This window comes from Mobula hypostoma, chromosome 24 (genome assembly GCF_963921235.1).
Source record: "Mobula hypostoma chromosome 24, sMobHyp1.1, whole genome shotgun sequence".
Classification (NCBI taxonomy): domain Eukaryota; kingdom Metazoa; phylum Chordata; class Chondrichthyes; order Myliobatiformes; family Myliobatidae; genus Mobula; species Mobula hypostoma.
This window is the reverse complement of record NC_086120.1, coordinates 43,895,037-43,921,734: the sequence shown is the minus strand read 5'-3', so window position 1 is coordinate 43,921,734 and position 26,698 is coordinate 43,895,037. Positions and strand designations below refer to the sequence as shown.

Sequence of the window (26,698 nt, the reverse complement as noted above, 5' to 3'; positions counted from 1 at the left end):
TGAATCTTGAATAAAAGGCTAAAGAGATGCTGGACATTATTTGATGACCCGCCACTCCACATATCCCAATGACCTCTTCATACAGCAACCTCTCCACCACATTTTCCTGTTATTTCCACATTTATCTGTAAACAAGCCATCCTCCTCCCTGATAAATGTCTGAGCCAAACCACCAACTTGGCATTAGGGCTTTCCCTCATCGTCTGAAATTCAAATCAATCTTGCTAATTAAAAAAAAATCCAGAAAGAAATAGTGCACAATTGTATTTATTGTTGATAATTTAGACAAGAAAATACCATTTCACAGAAATGGAACATAAATTAGTGCAGGTTCAACAGAATTGCTGCATCCTTTATAAACTTACAATATAAACTCTTAAATCAAACAGAGCCCCATTATGAATGATTGCATTAACATTTGAGAATACTGTAAAATTGGAATAAAACACAAATATAACAGAAGCAATGTTCATGCTGTTTACTGTTTTCCAAAGGCATTGTTAACTGTCAAGATTCTGAAGTAGGTGCTTTCCCAGGTTCTTCTTGGTGGCTACTGCGAAGCGGGTTTCTTCCCCTGCTCTCCTCACCCACAAGCAAACTTGCGACCCTTAGCTGACCCAGCACTCCAGACTAGCCAAAGGCAGATAACCCACAGCACATCACTGGAGTATTACAAACTGTTAGAATTTTGTAGAATACTAGGTTTAGATATCATTGTGCTAAAGCATAATCAAATTAATTAAGTTTATTCTATTTAAGTTCCATTTTAAAATGCGAGAGTTTCTGTGGATGCTAGAAATCGCACAAAATGCTGCGGAACTCGGCAAGTCAGGCAGCATTTGCGAAAGGGACCACGAGTCTTAGTTCAAAACATGAACTTTTAAAAAAATGTTTCTTGCCCCTCTGGGCATCGAGGACCAGATATAGAATTGGAATGACTGGATAAAATGGGCTTATGTTTGGATTAAGAGTGTTAGGGCAATGATTTAGTTAGTGAAATAAATACAAGTTCATTCTTCAGGTACCTATACCTTCATTTTCAAAAAAAGTGCATGCCCTTCAGAACTATCTTGATGCTGGAAGTGGGATATCATGCTCATCATTTCTGAATGTAGAATTTATTTGTATTATGTTTTTAGTCTTGACCTCCAATCTTTCCTTTCTAATCACAGGTTAAAATCAGGATTTATTATTGGACTGAGGGAAAAATTATGAATAAAGTACTGTGACAATATTAGGTTGTTAGACCCAGTGAGATTAAGTATTGTGATCAGGTTTTTTTTAAAAAGGGAAATTTCTGTTAATATATAACTTTTAACAGAGTTTATATTTATAAACTTGACTAGATCACAAGTTAGCTTGTGTTGTATTTTCCCCCCAACACAATGAAGTTTATGCTGAGACCCACTGAAAAATCATCTTCAGTATTATCTATTGTTCCTGCTTCATTTGTCCTTGCGAGGACCTAAAATGAGCATGTCAACATTTCATACCTTCTAGATGTGTGAATTTACTTCTCACTTCATTCCAATCACTCTTAATTACCAAATACCACAAAGTGTGGCTCCATTTTGTGCTAACAGTGAAACTTGAAATGCAGTCAATTTGTAATAGGTAATCTGTATGGCAGATGACAAATTATGAAAGTTGTTGGTGGAGTGCAAGTCATCATAAAGATGCCAGGAGACCTTTCTCTTTGGATTAAACCCGTTGCATAGTTCCATATATTTCATACATTTCTAAATTTCAGAAGCTGCAGTAAGCTGTAAAGTTCCAAGTGAGAATGTTATGTAAATAGTAATATAATGTAATATAGATCATAGGGCATAATAGAATACACTCAAAGCAGCAAGATGAGCTGGAATTTCTTCACTAATTGATAAATATTTAGAGGCCTCTAACCCTGATAACCAAAAATGAGTATAAAGGTTTAGTTTAATAGATTTTTAAAAACTTAAGGATTTCATGGTTGCAGTGTTTGAGTAGGAGAGAAATTTGGATATCAACCGTAAATTTATTAAAGGACAGAACAGGTTGAGGATTTTAAAAACAATTTTAAATTTTAAAAAGTTTAAAACCCAAATTTGTTTCTTTCTGAAATCTGATGTATTGAACAAATTTGTACAATGTATATAAACTTGACGTGCAGCGAATGTTGAGGAAAGTTTAGTTTCTCGTTTGTAATTTGGTTGCATATATTTGCTTCTATTGTTCACAGCATTTTTAAAAAAATATTTCTTTCATTCTAGTTTCAGGTTGAGTATTGCATATATGACAGTCAGAATTCAATCACTTCAGAATTGAATTAAACTACACTTGCAATTCCCACTGCAGCAAGCAGTTAACCAGGACTATTCTGCAGTCATTTATTTTCATCATCACAATAAACTTGGGTAAACATATCTAAATTCAAATATACAGCTTAACTTCTATCTTCTACAGCACGGAGACCAAATCCCCAACAGCATTAACTTTGCATAGTTAATGTTTCCTTGTCCATGTAAACATTTTTCACAGTGGGAAACTTTCAAGATCTCCCTCCTCAAAAGTTCAAGGATTCCCCATGACGTCGTTTGCTGGTGCGCATCGGAAATTGGTCACATAGCCTCAGACGTAGTTTCAGATCACCTCAAGCAGACGCAAAACTCACTTATTTTCCTTGAACCATCGAGTGCCACTTGCCTTAAAATAGTAGACTATTCTTACAAATGGCTCTATGTAATAAGTACAGCACCATTAAAAAAAAAGTTATAATGTCCACTGGTCATGCAATTGAAGGGCAAGGGTGCAAATCCTCATCTTTAGGAGGCTTGGTCCAACTTCATGTTCTTTTGTACCTGTACAAAGCAGAGGTAAATAATAATGATTAGTTAGAGGGCATTCACTAATAGAACTCAAATTTTGACAGAAGTATAATCAGTAAGTTTGCAAAATATACAAAATCAGGAGGTATTGACAATGAAGCTTATTGTAGATTACAAAACCTTGTTACCCCTTCGCTTCTTCTCACCTGCCTGTCATCTCAATCTGGTGCCCCTCTTCCTTCCCTTTCTCCTTTGATCCGCTGTCCTTCTATCAGATTCCTTCTTCAATCTTTTACCTTTTCTACCAATCACCTTCCAGCTTCTTGCTTCTTCCCAGCTCCCCCTCCCCCCCATCTACCTTCTCCCTCACCCATCACCTTCCAGCTTGTACTGCTTCCACGCCCCTCACCTCCTTACTCTAGCTTCCTCCCCCACCCTTTCCAGTCCTGAAGAAAGGGTCTTGGCCCAAAACGTTGGCTCTTTATTCTTCTCCATAGATGCTAACTGACCTGCCAAGTTCCTCCAGCATTTTGAGTGTGTTACAAGATGATCTTGATCAGTTAGGGAAGTGAATGAAGGAGTGGTAAATAGACTTCAGTACAGATAAGCACCAGGCAGCGCATTTTGGGAAGTCAAGCCAGCATAGAACTTGCACTATGAATGCAGGCCACTAGGGAGGGCAATGGTGTGCATGAAGTTCAGACAGAATACGGATCTGCACGCTGATTTTGTGTCCATTGTTGTAATGTTTATCTACAGCTAAGTTTCATTCTTGGGTCAAAAGTTGTAACTACCTCCGAGTCAGAATTATGGAGCAGACAACTTTTTCACAAAGCATGGATATTTGCTGAAATCTTAAAATGATTAAAAAGATAAATGGTGCAAAATAAAGATGATAATGAGTTACATCTACACAATTGTTCAAAGCAGAATCATTAGCTGAAATTAAGAAAAGTAATGCAGATATGAAAAGGCTGAACTTTAAATTAAAACAACTGGGAATGCTTGTTATCTGAATAATTAATAACAAAAACACAAGAGATTCTGTAGATGCTGGAGGAACTCAGCAGGTCAGGCAGCATCTATGGAAAAGAGTAAACAGTCGATGTTTCAGGCCTAGGCCATTCTCCAGTTCACCGGTTACTCTTTTCCATAGACGCTACCTGACCTGCTGAGTTGCTCCAGCATTTTGTGTGTGTATCTAAATGATTGTTTTGAGGCTGTAAATTGCTTAGGCAGAAATGCTCTTCCTCAGTTTTCCTTTGAGCTTCATTGCAATGGCTCCCAACCTGGGGTCCATGGATCCCTTGCTTTATGGTATTGGTCCATGGTATAAAAAAAAGTTGGGAACCCCTGGTGTAAGAGGAGGATAAAAAACTTTGGAATATGATCAAAAGAAAAGTCACAGTCAAAGCTTGCAAACAGCATGGAGGTATTCCTCAGAACATTTACCCAACCCGTGTTTGGTCCCTAAAGCAGACAAGACAACATCATGAACAAACATTGTCAGCGTTGTAGAGACAGCAAGGAAGATTACACCAGGATATAGATCAGCTGAGCAGAGCATTGGTAGATGGAACTTAATCCTGACAAGTGCAAGGTCATGCATTTTGGGAAGTCATATAGGGATAGGACATGTACAGTAAAAGGAATGTTGATGAACAGAGAGGAGCCTTCTGCTCCAATTCTATTTCCCCTGAAAGTGGCAACAGGTCAAGAGTGTTGAAGGTTTATGGCATGCTAGATTGCAGGCTTTATGAGGCATTGATCAGACTACACTTGGAGTATTGTGAGTGGTTTTGGGCCAATTAACTAAGAAAACCTATGCTGGCATTGGAGGGGGTCCAGAGGAGGTTCACGAGAATTATTCCAGGAATGAAAGTGTTAATGCACGAGAAGTGTTTGATGGCTCTGGGCCAGTACTTGATGGAGTTTAGAAGATCAGGGGGAATCTCACTGAAACCTATTGAATATTGAAAGACCTAGATAGAGTGAATGTGGAGAAGACGTTTCCTATAGTGGGTGAGTCTAGGACTAGAGGGCACAGCCTCAGAATAGAGGGACGTCCATTCAGAACAGAGATGAGGAGGAATGTCTTTAGCCAGAGGGTGGAAAATGTGTGGAATTCATTGCCAAGGATTGGTGTGGAGGTCAAGTCATTGGGTATATTTAAAGTGGAGGTTGATAGGTTCTTGATTACCCGGGGTGTCAAAGGTCACAGGGAGAAGAGAGGGAAATGGGGTTGAGAAGGATAATAATTCAGCCATGATGGAACAGCAGAGGAGTCTCGATGGACTGAAAATGGCCTAATTCTGTTCTTCGGTCTAGCTTTCATAGGTAAAGGTACAAACTGTAAGAGTTAAGGTGTGGTGTTGAAACTTTACAAAACTATGGTTAAATGGTTCTTGGAGTATTAAGTACTATTCCAGGATATGATTGTGCTGGGAAGAGTGCAGAGAACCTTTTCCAGAATATTGCCTGGATTGGAAGACTTTGGTTGGGTGGGGGGGCAGGGAGTTGAGAGGTGATCTGATAGAAATAAGATTGAGAATAATAGATAGTAAACATCTTTTCCTCATGTAGAGGCATCAAAAACATGAGGGCATAGATTTAAGGTGAGGGGGGAGAAAGAGCTTTCAAGGGAAGCAGAGGGGTTTGTTTTGCCAGACATTGGTTGATACCTAGTTAACAAAATGGTGTTCAGAATACTGAAGTCCGTCCACTAATTGGCTTCCTGAATACTCTTTGAAGTTGATTAGTCAAATTCATTTGCTCTTTTTTTCCTAAATAAGACAAACCGTCCACAGAACTGACAGCAAAGACATTTCCTTGTCTATAGACAACTTCTATGCACAAGTATTTTCACTTAATTCAGCTTTAAGCAGTTGTATCTTTGCACCAAAAAATCTTAATTCAATAGAAGCAATAGAAATCCTTCAAAATCCAATGCTAATATTGCATCTATTCAGTAATAATGCCTTGGACAGTTTCAGCTTCTCAAGTATCTAACCTTAACCAATAGGTAACATAGCTAACCTTAACCAATAGGTACATTCAGACACATTTTATGTTGCCGCACAAGCTGTGTGCTACATTCTACTATAAAATTCATTACTATATCACCAATGAACTGGTGGGAAGATGGCGGCGCGACGCAGCTCACAGCGGCCACTCCGGTGGTGATGTCTGTTATTTGTCAAGTAGGGTGCCATGCACAATCCTGATTTGATGGAGACGGACGTGAGAGCACAGAGGAACATCTGGTGAAACTTCTGAAATGCCTGCTTCGCTGCTGCTGCTACTGTGTAGTCCAGAATCTCCGGAGGAGAAGGCCCCGAGTCCTCGGCTTTGCTTGTTGTTCAGCGGCCGGGGCGGGGTCGAAGCGCTCGGCAGAGGATGGTGCTCGGAGAGGCTGTGTCGGAGGGGCTGGTCGGAGGCTCGAAGTTTTCGGACAGACTCAGAGTCCGCTGTGGTCGGGTGCTTCCAATGGGGCTGCATCGGCAAGTTGGCGGTGCTTGGAGGTTCATGGCGGGTAGAGTTTCTCCCTTCTGCCGATTGCGTGGGATGATGAGGCTATCGGGACTTCGAGACTTTTTTTTTAAACTGTGCCCATGGTCTGCTCTTTATCAAATTGCTGTATTGCTTTGCAGTGTTGTAACTATATGTTATAATTATGTGGTTTTGTCAGTTTAGTCTTGGTTTATCCTGTGTTTTCTTGTGATATCATTCTGGAGGAACGTTGTATCATTTTTTAATGTATGCATTTCTAAATGACAATAAACGAAAACTGAACTGAAACTGAACTGAACTGAGTTTCCACGTTACACGTCTAGCTTCATTCAGTAATAGAGGAAGAACTTCTAACCTTGTCATCTTCTGCATTTACTTGCTTTGTGTATGAGTTTCTGGCCAGGCTCCCATGGACATCAGCTGCTCCTCAAGGGCTACAATTCTTAGGCCGATGTACCCTGAAGAAATCAGCAACAGTAGCACCCTGAAAAAGGAAGCAAAGGATTGACATTAAAACTCAGATTCCTGTAAACATTCGAAGCATTTATTGAACTTTATATAACTAAATCACTTTTACAGGTGTTATTCTCCATGCAAACACAGAACAGCATATTCTATAATGATGGTCATAACGATTACCTCCATGTAATGTTAGAAAACATTTTGAGACATTTTTGGTTGAGACAGATACACTAACAATTTCAATATTTGTCAGAAGAACATGGATAGGGTTTTAGTGTGCTTATGTACTAATCACTGGTAAATGGGGCAAGCTTGAACAATACCATGAACTGGCGTGCACGAGTTGGGCCAAAGGGCTAGTTTCCATGCTGAACCATGTACAAATGCATCGTTCACTGAAAGTGACACCATAGGTCGAGACTCAGCACACTGGCTTTCATCTGTCAGGGCAGTGAGTATTAGAGATGGCACATTATATTGCAGTTATACAAGCTGTTGGTGAAGTCGCACTTAGAGTGCTGTGTTCAGTTTTGTTTGCCCTGTTATGGTAAGGATGTGGTTAAACTGGAAAGAGTACAGAAAAGATTTGAGGACGTTACCAGAACCAGAGAGCCTGAGTTATAGGGAAAGGTTGCCCAAGTCAGGTCTTTATTGCTTAGAACGTAGGAGAATGAAGGGAGATCTTGCAGAAATATTTAAGGTTATGAGACGCTTAGATGAGGTGGTTGGCAAGTCTTTTCTCTAGGGGGAACTAGTGGGCATAGACATTGGGCGAGAGGGATAGAGAGAGGTATAGATTTAAAAGGAAGCTGAGGGACAATGAGCTGACAGAAGTAGTAGTTCAGGCAAGTACAATATCATTTAAACAGCACTTGGGTAGGTACATGGAAGACAATAAATAAACACAAGGGTAATTGTCCCACTGCTCGCATACTGATGCTCTAACCATTGTTACTACACTGTCAGTGGTCAAGGAGCATAAAACAGGTCCCTCAGAGTAGTACACCAGATTAGCAGGCAAGGAAGAAAATGCCTTTCCACCCTCCATTTGGTCTTTCTTTTGGGATAGAAATTGCAATTCTGTTTAAAAAGAAAGAAGCCCAAATCAGGACTTGGGCTGACTGGACACTTTATTAGCTACAGGAGTGGAGCCTGGTGTAGTCTTCTGCTGCTGTAGCCCATCCAGTTCAAGGTTCGACCTGTTGTGCGTTCAGAGATGCTCTCCTGCACACCACTGTTGTAATGCATGGTTATTTGAGTTACTGTCGCCTTCCTGTCAGGTTGACCCAATCTGGACATTCTCCTCTGACCTCTCTCATTAACAAGGCTTTTTTGCCCACAAAGCTACCACTCACTGGATTTTTTTTTGTTTTTCCACCATTCTATAAACTCTAGAGACTGTTATGCATGAAAATCCCAGGAGATCAGCAGCTTCTGAGGTACTCAAACCACCCCACCTGGCACCAACAAACATTCTACAGTCAAAGTCACTTAGATCACATTTCTTCCCTATTGTGATATTTGGTCTGAACAACATCTGAACCTCTTGACCATGTCTGCATGCTTTTATCCATTGAGTTGCTGCCACATGATTAATTGATTATATATTTGTATTAACAAGCAAGAGTACAGGTCTACTTAATACAATGGCTACCGCGTGTATAGTCAATAGGATTTGTATCTCGAAGGTCCCACAACCATAAGTAGGTAGTATGTTGGCTTCCTGGCAAAAAGTTGCTGTGAATCTGGGCATTGGCTAGTTTTGGGTAGTTAGCCCGCAGTTTGTGGTAGGAGGAATACATTCTACTGAATTACCGTATTTTGGTAATATTCTGAGAGTTTTTTTAAAATCAAAAATGTTGTAGGATCTCTTAACCAAAGCTAAAGTATAGCTAGAGATTTGTGTGAAATACATACAGAAGGACGTAGATGATGATGAGTGTATTAAAAGCAGTCGATTCATGAAAAGCAGCAAAGGATTTCATTTTCTTTGTCACTCTGGTAAACCAGGAGTTGCCTGTAAGAGGGCAGATGAAAGCACCATTAAATTTTCTTAGAGAAGCAATTTTTTTTTTTGCAAAACAAGTTTTCATTGGAAACAGGGTTTTAATTTGAAGTAAACTCACATGAATTGTCCAGTTTTCCCATACATCCAAAGCTTAAAAGTCAATTTATTATCAATATATGTCACCATACGCTACTGAGATTTCTTGCAGGCACTCACAGTAGAACCAAGAAATACAGAATTATAGAATTAATGAAAAACTACACACAACTACACAATGTGCAAAAGAAGAAACTGTGTAAATACAACTGAGTTAGTAATAATAAACAAACAATATTGAGGACATGATTTCTAGAGTCCTTGAACGTGAGTCCATTGGCTCTGAAATCAGTTTGGCATTGAAGTGAATCAAATTATCCACGCAGGTTCAGGAATCTGATGAATGAAGGGTAATAACTGTTCCTGAACCTGGTAATGTGGGACCCAAGGCTTCTGTACCTCCTTCCTGATGGCAGCAGTGAGAAGAGAGTATGGCCTGCATGGTGGGGTTGGGGGGGGTCCTCTCAATGATGGATGCTGCGTTCTCGAGGCAGCATTCCTTGTGAACGTGCTCAATGGCAGGGAGCAGTGCATTGTCCATCCTTGAGAAGGCAACGGACAGCCAATTGCAATACTGCCTAATATCTCATGGCAGAGAGCCACTACTTCGACTTATGCTAAACCAAATCCCCCAGAGTATAAATGTAGATTTGTATTCCAGATTGGTAAAAGTGCAACTCAACTAAAACGAGAAAAGAAAATTCTAGAAGTACTCAGGAAAACAGACCGAGTTTTAGACATCGACACAATAAACTTTCACCTGACCTTTCACTAGTTCTCATAAAAGTCATAAACCTGGAACATGGGTCCCTGCACTTGGTTGGAGACAAAGGAAAAGATGTTTAAGACAATTTACATGGGAAGGAAAGAACCAGAGGTGTTCCAGGAATGCTCCAAAATAGAACGAGCAGTTCTGCAGCTTAATAATTAGAATCAGGTTGGCCTGGTGACCGAACATTTTAATTTCCATTTCCATTCTGATTTTTTTTTAAATTTCAAAATATACTTTATTCAAAAATAAATATATACAATAACCCATTCAATAACTTTTCATCCCTCACATACGTTTGCATTATAGTCAGTCCATATCCGTATTCATAGCCACCCACGTGGCACTCCAGTAGTTCAGCTTAGCATATCATTGTTGAGGGGTATACTCCCCGCCCACCGACCCCTCCCACTCCCACGGGTGGAGAAACCTATACCGTGGTCCTTCCCCACCGGGCCCTTGCGGTGGCTGCACCGAGTTTCAGTGCGTCCCTCAGCACGTACTCCTGCAGCCGAGAATGTGCCAGTCGGCAGCATTCTCCCATGGACATCTCCATGTGCTGGTAGATCATCAAGTTTTGGGCCGACCAAAGAGCGTCCTTCACCGAGTTGATGATCTGCCAGCAGCACCGGATGTTGGTCTCCGTGTGCGTCCCCGGGAACAGCCCGTAGATCAGAGAGTCCTCTGTTACGCAGCTGCTGGGGATGAAACGTGACACTAGCCCGTCCATCCTCCTCCACACCCTCTTTGCGAACTGGCAGTGTGCAAAGAGGTGGGTCACAGACTCTTCCTCACTGCAGTCCTCCCATGGGCAGTGGGGTGCGGAGACGACGTTCCGGGCGTACAGGAGGGCTCTGACTGGGAGGGCCCCTCTCACCGCCAGCCAGGCGAGGTCTTGGTGCTTGTTGGTGAGATCTGGCGATGAGGCATTTTGCCAGATGAACTGGACAGTCTGCTCAGGAAACCACCCCACTGTGTCCATCACATCCTTCTCCTGCAGTGCCTGCAGGACACTACGTGCCGACCACTGCCTGATGGCCCTGTGGTCAAAGGCGTTCTCCTGGAAGAACTTTGCTACGTAGGACAAGTATGCTGGCAATGACCAGCTGACTGGGGCGTTGCGCGGGAGTGGGGCCAGACCCATCCTTCGTAGCCAGGGCGACAGGTAGAACCTGGGCACATAGTGGTACTTGGTGCCCACATACCTGGATTCTACACACAACCTGATGCAGCCACACACGAAGCTGGCCATCAGGGTGAGGGCGACATTGGGGACGTTCTTGCCCCCATTGTCCAGGGACTTGTGCATGACGGTCCGTCTCACCCGCTCCATCTTGGATCCCCAGACGAATCTGAAGACAGCTCGGGTGATTTCCAAGCTGTAGGAGCGGGAGACGGGCCAGACCTGCGCCAAGTACAGCAGCCCTGAGAGCACCTCACACCTGATGACCAGGTTCTTGCCCGTTATCGACAGGGACCGCCCTCCCCACAGTCCCAGTTTCTGTTTCACCTTGGCAGTCCGCTCCTGCCAGTTCTTGTTGCACGCCTCAGCCCCTCCGAACCAGATCCCCAACACCTTCACGTGGTCAGACCCGATGGTGAAGGGGACGCTGGATCGGTCAGGCCAGCTGCCGAAGAGCATGGCTCCGCTCTTCGTGCGGTTGACCCTGGCCCCTGACGCTAGCTCGAACTGTTCGCAGGTGCCAATCAACCTGCGAACTGACCTCGGATCAGAGCAGAAGACGGTGACGTCGTCCATGTACAGGGAGGTTTTCACTTGGGTCCCTCCACTGCCTGGCAGCGTCACCCCTCTTATGCCCTCATCCCTCCTGATGGCTTCCGCAAAGGGTTCTATGCAGCAGACAAACAAGACAGAGGAGAGGGGACAGCCCTGCCTGACTCCAGACCTGATGGGGAAGCTGTCTGTTTCCCACCCGTTGACCTGGACTGCACTACGGATGTCTGTGTAGAGCAGTCTAATCCAATTCCGGATTCCCTCCCCAAATCCCATTTTGGAGAGCACGTCCGCCATGTACGTGTGCGATATCCTGTCGAAGGCTTTCTCCTGGTCCAAGCTGACCAGGCAGGCGTCCACCCCCCTGTCCTGCACGTAGGCGATGGTGTCCCTCAGCAGCGTGAGGCTGTCTGAGATCTTCCTGCCAGATATAGCACGGGTTTGGTCCGGGTGGATCACCTGTCCTAGAGCAGACTTGACCCTGTTGGCTACAGCCTTGGACAGGATCTTGTAATCCACATTCAGGAGAGAGATGGGTCTCCAATTTCTAATGTCCTCCCTTTCCCCCTTCTGCTTGTAGATGAGGGTGATGATGCCCTTCCTCATGGACTCAGACATACTGTCGGCCAGAAGCATAGCGTTGTACACTTCCAGCAGGTCTGGGCCCATCCAGTTCCACAGAGCCGAGTACAACTCAGCCGGTAAGCCGTCGCTTCCGGGAGTCTTACATCGGTCCATGACCTCCTCTTGTACCAAGCCAGCCCACCTCAGGGTGGAGAAGCAACGCCTTATATTCTCTCTAGGTACCCTCCAACCTGATGACATGAATATTGATTTCTTCTTCTAATGAACAAATTCCCCTTCCCCACCTCCATTCCCCATGTGACCTTTTACTACTTGTCACCTGCCTATGATTTACCACCGGGTCCCCTCCTCCTTCCCTTTCTTCTATTGTCCTCTCTCCTCTCCTATCAGATCCTTTCTCCTCCACCCACCAGGCTTTGCCAATCACCTTCCAGCTAGCCTCTTCCCCCACCCCCCCCAACCTTTTATTCAGGTATCTCCCCCCTTCCTTCTGTCCTGAAGAAGGGTGTCGGCATAAAACATCAACTGTTCACTCTTTTCCATAGACACTGCCTGACCTGCTGAGTTCCTCCAGCATTTTGTGTGTGCGTTGCTCAGAATCAGTTTTTTTTTAAAATCACTGACAACCGTCATGAAATTTCTTGTTTTGCAGTAGTACAATGAAACATCAAATTCACAGAATTTGAAGGGCACTACTGTACTGTTAGCACGACACCATCGCAGCTCGAAGCTGTCGGAGTTCGGAGTCCAGTTCTGGCACCGTCTGTAAGGAGTTTATACGCTCTCTCCGTGATCACGTGGGTTTCCTCCAGGTGCCCCAGTTTCCTCCCACAGTCCCAAGACGCATGGGTTAGTAGGCTAATTGGTCGTTGTAAACTGTCCTGGGGTTAAGTGGGTGGGCTGTTGGGGAGCGCGGCTCATTAGGCCGGAAAGGCCTGCTCCACGCTGTGCCCCTACCAATAAATACACTGCAGGGCCTAAGCATCAGCCGGGTCTGACAGCGAATGTCCAAACCAATTGTTTTCCATACCCATCCGCTAATATTTAGTGAAACATTTGCACTAAATGACGGAGTGGACAAAGGGAATAAGAATAATGATTTTCATTGGCACTAGGGCACAGAGAGGTGGAAGCTAGGCTATAATTGAACATCTTTCTGTACGATTAACAAGTGAGCATCCCACTTTGCTGCCGTTATGTCAGGTGATGCAGTAAATAACCTTTACCATTGCTGTGCAAAGTTTCTTCAATGGGTCGATCTCTCTGTCCTTCATTCTCATTACAAAGAGCCTTATTTCTGGATACACCAGCAGAATCTGCACAAAGCCACAGGAAGAAAGACTATGTCGTCAGGGAATAATGTGCAAAAGACCCAAATTATTTTAAATGGAGCTAGTGATTACACAGCAAGTTTGGCAGCATCCGTAAAGGTAGTACGAAACTTTCAAGACCAGGAACTTACGAAGGACAAACACATCAGAAGGACTCAATATTCAAAGGTGAACGGGATGGCTTAGAGGGCCGTTGTTCATTAAGGCTGTCATAGAGGAGGGGCAGGGAGGTAGTGGGGATACGCTCCCACCACCTACAAAATGTTCCCAATAGCATGTGTCTCAAATAGCCTCTGACAACCAAGTCTAGCTACTGGCCCTCACGTGTGGCTTAGCAACTAAGCCCAGTGGGATAGTTTCTACTGACAGGAGAAGGCGCAAAGGCAGGTTACTGGTGCCCTAGAACTCTGATCTCAATTCTCCGCTGTCTTGTGGCCATCGCTGCTCACGGGGAAGGCTTCACAAGTAAACCAAGGAACAGTCCAGAGCTGGAGTCCCTCAGGCAGTCCAAAGTTGAGTTCTATGCTGGCTGGCAACTGCTGCGACACTGCTGGTGCCAAACAAACAGTCTCCGCTGTTCCTGTGGGTTCATCAGCCGACAGACGGGAGGGAGCCGGCTTCGAGGGCAACAGGTTGCTCCCTATATCATACTGGCTTGCACGTAGGTAGACAGCTATGATACACAATCCACGGTCAACCCCAACCAACGGACACCTCAAGGGTTGCCATGGGTTTGTTAAACAAATGGTTTTTAAAACCAGTGGTCTCTCACACACACACACACACACACACACACACACACACACACACACACACACACACACACAGTTTTAATAAGTTTTGTCTTCAAAATCATACTGATGAAGTGGCAGGCAAACATCCTGAGTGCAATTAAACTATACACTCAAAGGCCGCTTTATTAGGTACTTCCTGTATTTAATAAAGTGGCTGCTGAGTATGTTCATGGTCTTCTGCTGCTGTAGTCCGTCCACTTCAAGGTGCGACCTGTTGTGCGTTCAGAGATGCTCTTCTGCACACCGCTGTTGTAAAGCATGGTTATGGTGCTACTGTCGCCTTCCTGACAGCTTGAACCAGTCTGGCCATTCTCCCCTGACCTCTCTCATCTACAAGTCATTTTCTACCACAGAACTACCACTCACTAGATGTAAACAAAAGTGATTCTGCAGATGCTGGAAATGCAGAGTAATACACCCAAAATGCTAGAAAAACTCAGCAGGTCAGGCAGCATCTACAGAAAGAATAAACAGATGACATTTCAGGCAGAGGCCCTTCACCGGGAGCTCACGCACAACAGCCTCTAAAGCAGGAGTCCCCAACCTGGGCTCCACGCACCCCTTGGTTAATAGTAGGTGTCTACGGCATAAAAAAGGGGGTTGGGAATCACTGCTCGAGTGTACAATAAAACAAAATCTTCCAGAGACCAGCAGTTCTGTGGACAAAAACACCCTGTGCCAGACCAGTTCAAACTGACAGGAAGACACCAGTAACACGCCTTACAACAGTGATGTGCAGAAGAGCATCTCTGAATGCACAACATATCGAACCTTGAAGTGGACGGGCTACAGCAGCAGAAGACCACAGATATACCCTCAGTGGCCACTTTACTGGGTTAGAAGTACCAACTAAAGAGGTCACTGCGTAGAGCTGCCCTGGGAGCAAATACCATGGACATTAATACAACTTCCGAGCCAGAACAGGCATTCTGTGACAATAGCATCAAATGTTTGGTCCCTACATTATAAATAGATTTTAGTGCTGCTTACTCGCAGTGGGCGTTGGCTGTACTGAATCTTGAATGTAGTCAACAGTGTCCAGTTCTTGGCTATCGTCTTCGAGGCAAGATTGATTCAGTTCCTTTTGGGTGAAAAGACAAAAACAAACATTTCTTATTGTTAACTGGAATCCATTATTCAAATGTAGATAAAACCTCAGTTTACAGATAATCTTGAACAACAGTTGCAAGACTGCAAAGGGTTAAGACACAGCAACATCATGCTGCAGTATCACCGAAAAATTACTTGGGTATAAAACTCACTGAGTATATTAAAAGCAGTGATCGATAAGTTTTTGATTCATAGGGGCACTAAAAAGTTAAGGGGGAGGGGGGAGGATGGCAGTGAGAGGGATAATTAATTAGCCACAATGGAATGCGAGAAAAGACGCAATAGGCCAAATGGCTTAATTCTGATCATATGTATCAGCTAACATCTTTTTGTCTTTTATTTTCATGTTTTTTTAATTTCAAAATTCAAAGTAAATTTATTAAAGTATGTATACATCACTACACAAAACCCTGAGATTCATTTTTTTGTGAGGATACTCAATAAATCCATAGAATAATAATCAATACTTGGCCATTCAACCAGGGTGTAAAAGACCACTAACTCTGCAAATACAAAAATAACTAAGGAACAAACAAACAATGAATATTGAGAGCCTGGGATGAAGAGTCCTTGAAAGTCAGTGGGAACATTTCAATGACGGGGCAAGTGAAGTTGAGTGAAGTTATCTCCTTTGGTTCAGGAGCTTGATGGTTGAGGGGTGCTAACTGTTCCTGAACCTAGTGGTGCGGATCCGGAGGCTCCTGTACCTCCTTCCTGATGGCAGTAGTGAGGAGAAAGCATGGCCTGCATGGTGGGGTCCCTGATGATGGATGCTGCTTTCCTGCGACAGCATTTCGTGCAGATGTGCTCAGTTGTGGGGACGGCTTTATCTGGGCTATATCCATTACTTCTGTAGGATTTTCTGTTCGAGGGTATTGGTGTTCCCATACCAGGCTGTGATGCAAGCTGTCAATATACTCTCCACCACACATCTATAGAAGTTTGTCAGAATTTTAGATGTTGTGCCGAATCCTTGCAAACTCCTGAAGAATGCAGTCGCTGCGGTGTTTTTTTCGTAATGGCACTTACATGATGGGCCTGGGACTGGTCCCCTGAAATCATAACACCAAGGAATTTAAAGCTACTGCCCCTCTGATGCGGACTGGCTGATGGACCTCCGGTTTCCTTCTCCTGATATCAATACTCCTTGTTTGCACTTCACCCCATTGTAGAGCACTTTGAATTACATCACCCATTTGAAAAATGCTCCATAAATAAGTTATTATTCTTATTTATTACAGTCTCACATTACACTAAATTGTTGTAGATATTCTCACCTGTAATATTTTAGTTTCCGCCTCATAACTGTTTTCAGGTGTAAAAGCCTGAGGGCTCGTTGAGGGATTTGCATTCTGAAAAGGTAGTAGCACAAATGTATAAATACAAGATCAGTTTTAGTTTGCATTATGGTACATGATGCAAACACGGATTTGGATTAGTTTGTTGTCATGCACACCAGGATGCCATGGAATTCCTTATTCGTGTGAAGCTCAGTAACAGTGAACTTGGTAATAACAAACAGTGACAAGTGCAAAACAACAGAATGTGCAAATCTTCTTGTGTGTTGGAAACCATTTTTTAAGTGATACATTTTATAACATTTGTACATTTTAACAAATGTGCATTTTTCACAGTACAGTATGTGGTGGTCCATCCCCACTTACTGGCAGAAAGCGGTATAGCAGCTAAGTTTATCATTGGCTAAGTATTAGCACATTCACCCACGTGATGTAATTGCTTTAATTATGTACTCTACTAATTCATTCCTATCTAAGGAATTTTCTTTATCGTATTCATAAAAGTGATGGGTTTTTCAAAAGCCCCACCTTTTATTCCACTGTCTTACACCCCTAAGCATTTATTCCCCTCTTATTATAAATTCTCAGCTCTTCATTTAGTTTACTGAGAAATTGTATGTTTATTTGTCTCTAAAATAAATTGAAATTTTGGAATTAAGACTGTTCACCATTCTTGACTCCCAGAAGAACCCTGAGGATCAGAAATTGAACAGAGATCCAACATGTGCAATCTAACATGCTGGAAACAGAAGTAACAGAATAACCGAGGGGGCTAGAATTAGGAGTCAGAGAACAGAACTCTTGTATGATGGCATTCTCTCCGGGTGCTCCTGTTTCCTCCCACATTCCAAAGACAATTAATAGGTTAACTGGACAAATGGGTATAATTTGGCAATTCGGATTCACTGGGTCAGAAGGGACTAAATAAAACTCTGACAGCACCTCCTGGAAGGGGGATGAGGAAGAGGTAATTATGCCACTTTTCTCCAATAGCAAAACATTTTTAAAATAAATACCAACTGGAAATTTACCTCCAGATTCAGGCAAACTGACTTCAGAACTTTAAAAGTCAAATCCCTTGATCTCAGTGCTCCAAATAAATGCTAAGGGAAAGAAAAATCAAAATACAGTTAGTTCTCTGTAAACCATTGTTGCAATCCCAAATTACAAATGATTAAATAAAACCAAACTATGATACATTTAATAATCACAGATTTATATAAAGCCTTATGCAAATGCCTTGTATCATCAAAACCTCACAAAAGTAGTTGATGGGAGATATCTTCTACGCCACCACATGACACATGCCCATGTTTTCAGTGCTGACACTGCTCTTAGCCAACAACAGCCTCATCCTCTGGTTACCACTGACTATAGACCACAGAGTACCCAGCGGGTTAGCAAGGGTGTTGCTTATTGTGTGTGACTGTTGGCAATGTGTCTTTAAGCCTTGACCCTGCAGTAATGTTGTCTCATTTGACTGCATTCATGAGTATTCACGTCTGGTCAAATGACAATTAAACTTGAATTGAACTGAAGTGTTTCTGCAAGCCCCCAACTCAAAACGAATATGAAGTCAAACATTTGTTTAAAAATGTCGAGTGTCAGTGAACGTTTCACAAGAATGACCCAGCAATGAAAGGCTTAAAGTATGAAGGGTGTTCGATGGCTTTGGGCTTGTATTCAATGGACTAAAGAAAAATGAGAGGGGGGAATCTCATTAAAACTGACTGAAAAGTCTGCTTAGACTAGACATGGACTGGATCTGGGACACGGCCTCCGAATAAAGGGATGTCCCTTTAACACTGGGATGAGGAGGAATTTCTTTAGCTAGAAGGAATTCATTGCCACAGAGGCTGCAAAAGCTAAGGTATTAGGCATATTTAAGGCAGGAATTAATAGGTTCTTAATCGGTAAGGAGATTAAGGGTTATGGGGAAAATGGGATTGAAAAATATATATTTTTAAATCATCTATGATTAAATCACGAACAGACTTGATAGGCCAAATTGGTCTCATTATGCTCTAATATCTTATGAAGATCTGTGAACAAGTGGGACAGGTAGCAGAGCTGCTGCCTCACAGTGCCAGAGATCCAGGTGTAATCCCATCCTCTGGTGTTGTCTACGAGGAGTTTGATACCTGCGTCTCTTCTCACATCCCACGGACAAGCAGGTTAGTCGGTTAAATAACCACTGCAAATTGCCCCTCGTGTGTAGGTGAGTGGTAGAATCTGGAGGAGTCGATAAGAATGTGACAAGAGTAAAAAGTATGGGTTTAATATAAGCTTAGTGTTAGAGGATGATTAATGGTCGGTGTAAATTTAGTAACATATACAAAATGCTGGAGGAACTCAGCAGGTCAGGTAGCATCTATAGAAAAGAGTAAGCAGTCAATGTTTCTTCATCAGGACTGGATGAATGGTCTCAGCCCAAAATGTCGACTGTTTACTCTTTTCCAGAGATGCTGCCTAACCTGCTGAGCTCCCCCAGCATTACGTAGGTGTGCGTGTTGCACTGGACTAGCTTCCACGCCGTTTCATTCTATGACTAACACCAACAGCTTCAGCAAGTGGTGAGCCTATGGACAGTGTCTCATCAGTCAGTACACCATCTACTCTGGAGGGTCCCATTCTGCATTCAGGACCCAAGCACCCAGCAGAAGACCATTTCAGTGGGGCCCCAGGAACACGTGTGGGAAGATTACAATTAACAAAAGGTTTAGGCTATTGTGACAATGGCCTTAACAGGATATAAGCTTTATAAAGAGATGCTTCCAGTATACAAGACTGGCTTTTGTTGTACCAAAGCACAATTAAACTCAAAAACCATTTTGGTCAAAACTGATACAGTGCCACATTAGCATAGCAGTTATCAGCTTGGAGTGTTCTGGAACTCCGAGTTCAATTCCTTCGTCCTCTGCATGAGGTTTGTACGTTAATCCCGTGATCACATGGGTTTGCTCCAGGTGCTCCGATATCCTTCCAGAGTCCAAAGGCACACTGGTTAACATAGACATAGACATCTACAGCACATTACAGGCCCTTCGGCCCACAATGTTGTGCCGACCATGTAAGATTGGTAGGTTAATTGTCCTGTGATTAGTCTGGGGTCGCTGGGTGACCCGGCTCATTGGGCTGGAAGGGCTTGTTCCGCGCTGTCTCTCTAAATAAAATGACTAAACTCAAAAAACCATTTCACTCAAAACGAATTCTAGGGAAAACTTGCCTTCTCTCCTTCTGATGTTTTGATACAAAGGGCACTGGGAACAAGGAAGGCTATGTTCTGCTTCTTCAATACAACCACATCAGCGACTGGAACAACAAGCTGGACAGAAAGACAAATTAAAAGTTAGATGATGCCTCCTCTGCTCCTTAATCCATTCACATCATGCCCAGTCAATTCTTCTTTTACATCCCATCTGAAACCACATACAAAATCTAGGGTGTCTAAGATTTTTTCAGAGTACTGTATATGTACTGTGTTTCGTACCTTGGCCCCAGGGGAACTCTGTTTTGTTCAGGTGTATACACGTGTATGGCTGAACAACAGTTACACTTGAACTTGATATTTCAGATATCCAGCATTTGCAGACTTTTACCATCTTTTATACTAATTACATAAATACAATTGCAGTAATAACTTTCACTTTTCTCAAATAAATTAGGTGCTATTGAAACCCCAAGATACCTCTCAAAACCCATGAAGAGTATTTTGAATAATCACCCTTTGTTACAAGATATTTGCCATTATTTTGGATACTTTACTTGAAGCCACTGCCTCTCAAAGTCCAACCCTACGTCCCAGCCGTGAGAGGTGGAAATCAGTAAGGCCAGCTTACAAAGGCTCTGGTGAAGCTGTAGTGGTCAATCCCCTGTACTGTGGGTGCAATGGACTGCAGAAGCATTGATGAACTCCAACCAGACCATGGATTTCAGAGGACATTGGAGATGGGAGATCATCAGTGGCATATGCTTCACTGGGAGTTATGTATTTGAAGCCACAATAGAATGAAATAAGGCTTCTAAAAAACAAACATACCTTGGTTTCCTTTAAAATGCCGCCGTAGAAACAAATATAATTGTCTGTCACATACATCTTGCCATGGTATGGAACTTCCTTATACAAGGCACATTTGAACCCTATTAGGAAACACAAAACCTAATTACTTAACTGATTAAAAAGACCTTCAAAATCTATGATACAAAATTCATAAGCTCTAATTTCAGATCTTACAATGCTATTAAAATTCAGGTGAAATTAGAATCCATTCTATTACAAATAGTTGTGCAGAGTTATTTTTCCCCCTCCAGAACAAGTGATCTTTACTGAAAACAGCTACACCCAGTGGCCACTTTATTAGGTACACTTGTTGGTCAGTGCAAGTATCTAATCAGCCAATCGTGTGGCAGCAACTCAATGTATTAAAGCATGCAGACATGGTCACGAGGCTCAGTTGATGTTCAGACCAAACATCAGACTGGGGAAGAAAGGTGATCCAGGTGACTTTGAACATGGAATGATTGCTGGTGCCTGACGGGGTAGTTTGAGTATCTCAGAAACTGCTGACCTCTTGAGATTTTCATGCACAAAGGTTTCCAGAGTTTACAAAGAATAGTGTGAAAAACAAAACAAGTATCCAGTGAGCGGCAGTTCTGTGGGCAAAAATGCCCTGTGAATGAGAGAGGTCGGAGTAGAATGGCCAAATTGGTTCAAGCTGACAGGAAAGCAACAATAACTCAAGTAACCATGTGTTACAACAGTGGTGCGCAGAAGAGCATCTTTGAACGCACAACATGTCAGAACTTGAAGTGATGGGCTGCAGCAGCCGAAGACCATACTGGGTTCCACTCTTATACATAATAAAGTAGCCGCTGAATATCTGACACAACGGCGACACACTGCCACGTAAGACTAGAAAACTCCAGCCTTTATATACAAAAACTTACTGTCAATCACATTCTCAGATTCAGGAAGGTCTTTAAACAGTTTGTGGAATGTGGCATTGGACTTGCTAATCTGCGGGAGAAAGAAGAGTCAAAGTTTGTGAATGGAAACATTTTTTACATGGATCAAAAGAGAGGAAATACCTTGTGAAGTTCAACACTTTTGGAAGTTTGCCATCCTTATGCACAGTACTTCTAAACGACAAATAAAAAATCCACGTTGAAACATTCAGGAAAGGTCGAGTGAGCTAGAGCTTGTCTTTGGAATGAAGGAAGATGAAGACCTCACAGAAGTGTGTAAGAGGCAAACACACATTATATATATGGGGACTGGTGAGTCCTGGGCTGGACGTCCTGCTCACTTAAGGAAGGTGAAGTGTCTCTTTCATAGCCTCTCCTTTCCAGATGCAGTGATCACCACAGGACCACTGCTTGGCCATGTAGGAGATCACTTGCCTATGGCCTCTCCTATGCTACTGTGCCCATAGCACGGGGTCCCTATTCTCACAGAGTCTGCTACATCATGGTGCGGCCAAGTGTCCAACAGTATAACTGGGTGGGCAGGCTGGGTGGCAGCCAGCCTAGGAGAAGGACAACTCCGATCCCAAACCCAGGTAGATGGGACCCATTAGCCATGCCAGGCAGTCTGTCTAGGAGAAGGAAAACTCCAATACTTAACCTACAGCCTTGCGGTCGCTCAGTTGTCACAGGTCACGGTGCCATTGTGGAACATCCCCTAGCCTAAAGGATGGGGATCAGTCTGCGCACACTGATCCTCACTATAAACCTACGCAGTGCAGGCGGGAAGAAATAAACTGTACAACCACTCAGAACCCTTCAGCTCACTGCGGTTTCAGCATTCGGACTTGGAGATGCCAGAAACATCCAGAAATGGACACGAAATGATTTCACTACTTCAACTGGTTGGGAACTACGACAGATTTGAAGGTATCCAAGTGGGGATTGGCAATACATTTCCAAGGGGGAGATCCATCTTCAGAATGACTGTAGTAGTTTAAGGTGGCTTATCTTCCCAGAAGCAAGTAGGGAGGTTGTCCTTGACAGTAATACAACCAGAAAACTCTGCCATTTGCCACTAAGATCCTGACTTATTTAGTTTCATTGTTTAAACAAGGTGATTTAGACTGGAAAACTCACTTAGCAATTTTTGTCTATAAATAATGAAAGGCACCTTTTATTATTCTGGGTATTTGACAACACTAATGTAATTGTAACTTGGGTAGTGCTTCATTGATAATTTGTTTAATAAATTGCAGTTTGTAAAGTGGTTTAATATGAATTAATTCCTTATAGAAGTAGAGGAGGTTACCTTTCGTCCAAGGTATGACTCCTCTTCATTTTTTACGTCGGAAATGTCAATGGTCAATACCCTGAATAAGGCAACAAGTACACTGTATTAGCAACCAGTCTTGTATGGCTTGGTTAAACTCCAAATAAGGATAATGCATGGCATTCGCCCACATTCATCTAAAATCTTTGGATGTGCCCAGCCAACCTCGGGAGGAGCACTGTACAGAGGAATCTAGTTATTCTGTATTATGGAACATACACAAAATGCTGAATGAACACAGCAGGTCAGGCAGCATCTACAGAAAGGAATAACCAGTCAATATTTCAGGTCAAGACCTTTCTTCAGGACCGGAAAGGAAGAGGGAAGACACCAGAATAAAGAAGGTGAAGAGGGAAGGAGGAGAGCTAGAAGGTGATAGGTGAAGCCAGGTGGGTAGAAAAGATAAGGGGCTGGAGAAGGAGGATTTTGATAGAGAGGAGAGTGGACTATAGGAGAAAGGGAAGGAGGAGGTGACCCAGGGGAAGTGATAGGCAGGTGGGAAGAGGTAAAAGGCCAGAGTGGGCAATAGAGTAAGAGGGGAGGGGTTAAGAAAATATTTTTAACGCAAGGAGAAATTGACATTTATGCAATCAGGTTGGAGGCTACCCCAATGGAATAGAAGGTGTTGTTCCTTCACCAATGGTGGCCTCAACATGACACAAGAGGAGGCCACAGACTGTCATGTCAGAACAGAAATGGGAATTGGAATTAAAATCGCAAACACGAGGAAATCTGCAGATGCTGGAATTTCAAGCAACACACAAAAAAGTTGCTGGTGAACGCAGCAGGCCAGGCAGCATCTCTAGGAAGAGGTACAGTCGATGTTTCAGGCCGAGACCCTTTGTCTATCTCTTCTTTCAGTTAGTACAGCAACTTTTGTGTGTTGATTGGAATTAAAATGTTGGGCCACCAGGAAGTTCCCCTTTTGGCGGATGGAGTGCAGGTACTCGACAAAGCTGTCCGCCAATTTATGATGGGTGTTACCAATGTAGAGGAGGCTGTATTGGGTGCACCGGACACAATAAATGGCCCCAGCAGATTCACAGGTGAAAACAAAAGGTGGCAGACTTATGCAGCAAGTGGCCAGGATGGTATGGAGGCCTTTATTGTAAGACAGTTAAGAGTTTAGAAATGCAGAAGTTGGGAGTGTTGGCATTTATTCTAAGAGAGAGTTTAGAAATGGAGAAGTTTTCTTATTATTGTACATAATACAAGAAAGGGCCATATCAAGAGCGCTGTGCACAATTTTAGTCCTTTTTTTTCAGAGAAATTATCCTGGCACTAGAGGCTGTCCAAACACATTTGCTAGGCCAAATCCTGCAGAGAGTTGTCCTAGACGTAGTCTTTGATTTGTAAGAAGTGAAGGGTGATCTGGATGAAACATGTAATAAATACAGGAAGTGTGGCAGGGTTGGACTGCTCCCACTCATGAAACATAGTTATAAGATTAGAGAGGGTGATCATTTTAAACCGAAATATTTTGGAATTTCTCACAGAGGGTGGCTAATCTCTGGAATTCCCTATCCTAGAGGGTCAGAAAGACTAAATCTTTGAGGGTATTTAGAGAGAAAAAAAAGGTAACTTTTTGAAAGATCAGAAAACTTGGGAAACTGGCTGTTAAGAAGAGATGAGGCATAGAGTGCAATTGATCACATCAAATTGAGGGGCAGGCTTATGTGGCTGAGTGGCCAAACCATACTTTTATAATTTCTTATAAAATTGATTTTGTCTTTAAGCAAGAATTGACAAGATTAAGAACCAAATCTTTGCATCTCAACATTAACATTATTGTACAGAATTTGTTATGCTTTGTCACCAAACAAATTTTGTAATCAAATTATGTTGTGGAAATAACATTTTGTTCAGATGTATTTGGACTGAAGCAAGTTTCTAAAGCGTTCTTTTCTAACCCTTTCATGCACATCGAACCATGGAATCAGAGCATTCTAACAGACACTTGGGCCAAATCTGCAATAGACACTGTCTGACCTGACAGTGTAGATTTGGAGAAAATATCAATATAACAGGTCAGAACGTGGGCAACTATGCTATTCACGGTTGTTTATTGTCATTTCCTATAAAAGTGATAAGCAGAACAAAATAATTGAAAGGGCAACAGGTGTCTGATCTCTTATGTTGGAGAATGCAACACATAGATAATCTGATGAAGGTCCATTGTCCTGAAACAGTAACTGCTTTTCTCACAGACACTGCCTGACTTGATGAGCATTTCCGGCATTTACTGTTTCAATTCAGTCCTTTATTAGCCAGTTATGCTCTTATCAGTCGACCACTATTTTTTTTTAAAAAGCAGATACAAACTTATTCCCTTCCAGCCTGTTCCACCATTATAAAGTTCATGGTTGATTTGACTCCACTCCCATCTTTCTGGTTAACTTTTGAGCTCCTCGCTTATCAAGAAGCAATCAACCCCACCTTAAAGAAATTGGTCACGCACATCAAACCATACAGTGATCTGTATTGCTTGTGTCAACAGCCAACGCAGCCCAAAGAGGTGCTGAGAACAGTCCATATGCATCGCTACACTTCTGGCGCCAACACAGCATGCCCACAACTTACTAACCGTAACCCATATGTGTTTGGAGTGTGACGCCCCGGAGTAAACCCACATGGACACAGGGAGAACGTACAAATTCCTCACAAACAGTGATGAGAACTGAACCCCAAACTTCCAATTACTGGTGCCACAAAGTCTCACACTAACTGCTGTGGTACCGTGTTACCCGTAACATTCAAAGACTTTGCTTCCACTACCCTTTGAGGAAGGGCATTCTAAACACTTGAGAAAGATTGCATCCCACCTTGTTCTCAGAATCAGGCTTACTATCACTGAGATATGCTGTGAAATATGTTGTTTTACGGCAGCAGTACAAAGCGATACATAATTAAAAATCTATAAACTACAATAAATATATTAACTTTTTATTTTAGATAAGTAGTGGAAAAAGAGAGCAAAGAAAACAGTGAGGTAGTCATGGGTTCAATGCCCGTTCAGAAACCTGATGACAGAGGGGAAGAAGCTGTTCCTAAAACATTGAGTTTATGTCTTCAGGCTCCTGCACCTCCTCGTTGATGGTAGCAGTGAGAAGAAGGAATGTCCTGGGTGATGAGCGTCCCTCATGATGGATGTCCCATTTAGAGGCATCGCCTTTTGAAGATGTCCTCGATAGGAAGGCTAGTGTACATGGAGCTAGGTGAGCTTGCAACTTTCTGCACCTTTTCCAATCCTGTGCACCGGCCCCTTCATACCAGACAGTGATGAAACCAATTAGAACACTCCCCATGTTACACCTGTAGAAACTTGTGACATACCAAATCTCAGGCTCGCGATGAACTATAGCCACTGTTGTGCCTTCTTTATAACTGTATCAATATGTTGGGCCCAGAAAAGATCTTCAGAGAGGTTGACACTCAGGAACTTGAAACTGCTCACCCTTTCCACTGTTAGTCCCTCAGAGAGAAAACTAGTGTGTGTTCCCTCGACTCCCAGAGGGTGAATCTCTTTCCCACATCAGCCCCATTAACACCCTTTAGGATCTTATGACTCAATCAAATCTCCTTGCTCTCTTCTAAGCTCTAATGGAAGGAAGACTGGGATATCCAACTTTTCCTTACAAGACTAATACCTGGAATGAACGAGTTGTTTTATGTTACCAAAGACTCAAAGCAAGTTTCTACAGATGTACTGCACAGAGCACCATGACTGGCTGCACCACCACATGGTATGGAGACACCAGTGCACAGGATCAGAAGAAGCTGCAGAGGATCGCATACTCAGCCAGTTCCATCATGGACACCGAGGAAATCTTCAATAGTCAATGCCTCAGTAAGGCGCCATCCATCACTAAGGATTACCAGGACATTGGGGTGTATGGAGTGT

The 26,698-nt window shown here is 42.9% G+C and overlaps 1 protein-coding gene across 1 annotated transcript in view; it reads right to left on the bottom strand.

Moving 5' to 3' along the window:
• Positions 1 to 234: 234 nt before the first annotated feature.
• The window catches only part of si:zfos-943e10.1 (GRAM domain-containing protein 2B), a 111,405-nt gene continuing 84,941 nt past the window's right edge, over positions 235 to 26,698 (bottom strand). Inside the window, exons 4-14 of the mRNA XM_063032028.1 lie at positions 22,777 to 22,837; positions 21,450 to 21,519; positions 20,542 to 20,642; positions 19,729 to 19,827; positions 17,534 to 17,605; positions 16,482 to 16,556; positions 15,085 to 15,175; positions 13,196 to 13,285; positions 8,694 to 8,793; positions 6,670 to 6,798; positions 235 to 2,837 (exon numbers count right to left, since the gene is read on the bottom strand). Coding sequence (XP_062888098.1) covers positions 6,687 to 6,798; positions 8,694 to 8,793; positions 13,196 to 13,285; positions 15,085 to 15,175; positions 16,482 to 16,556; positions 17,534 to 17,605; positions 19,729 to 19,827; positions 20,542 to 20,642; positions 21,450 to 21,519; positions 22,777 to 22,837 — 871 coding nt within the window. The 3' untranslated portion in view covers positions 235 to 2,837; positions 6,670 to 6,686. The remainder of the gene's footprint in view (positions 2,838 to 6,669; positions 6,799 to 8,693; positions 8,794 to 13,195; positions 13,286 to 15,084; positions 15,176 to 16,481; positions 16,557 to 17,533; positions 17,606 to 19,728; positions 19,828 to 20,541; positions 20,643 to 21,449; positions 21,520 to 22,776; positions 22,838 to 26,698) is intronic.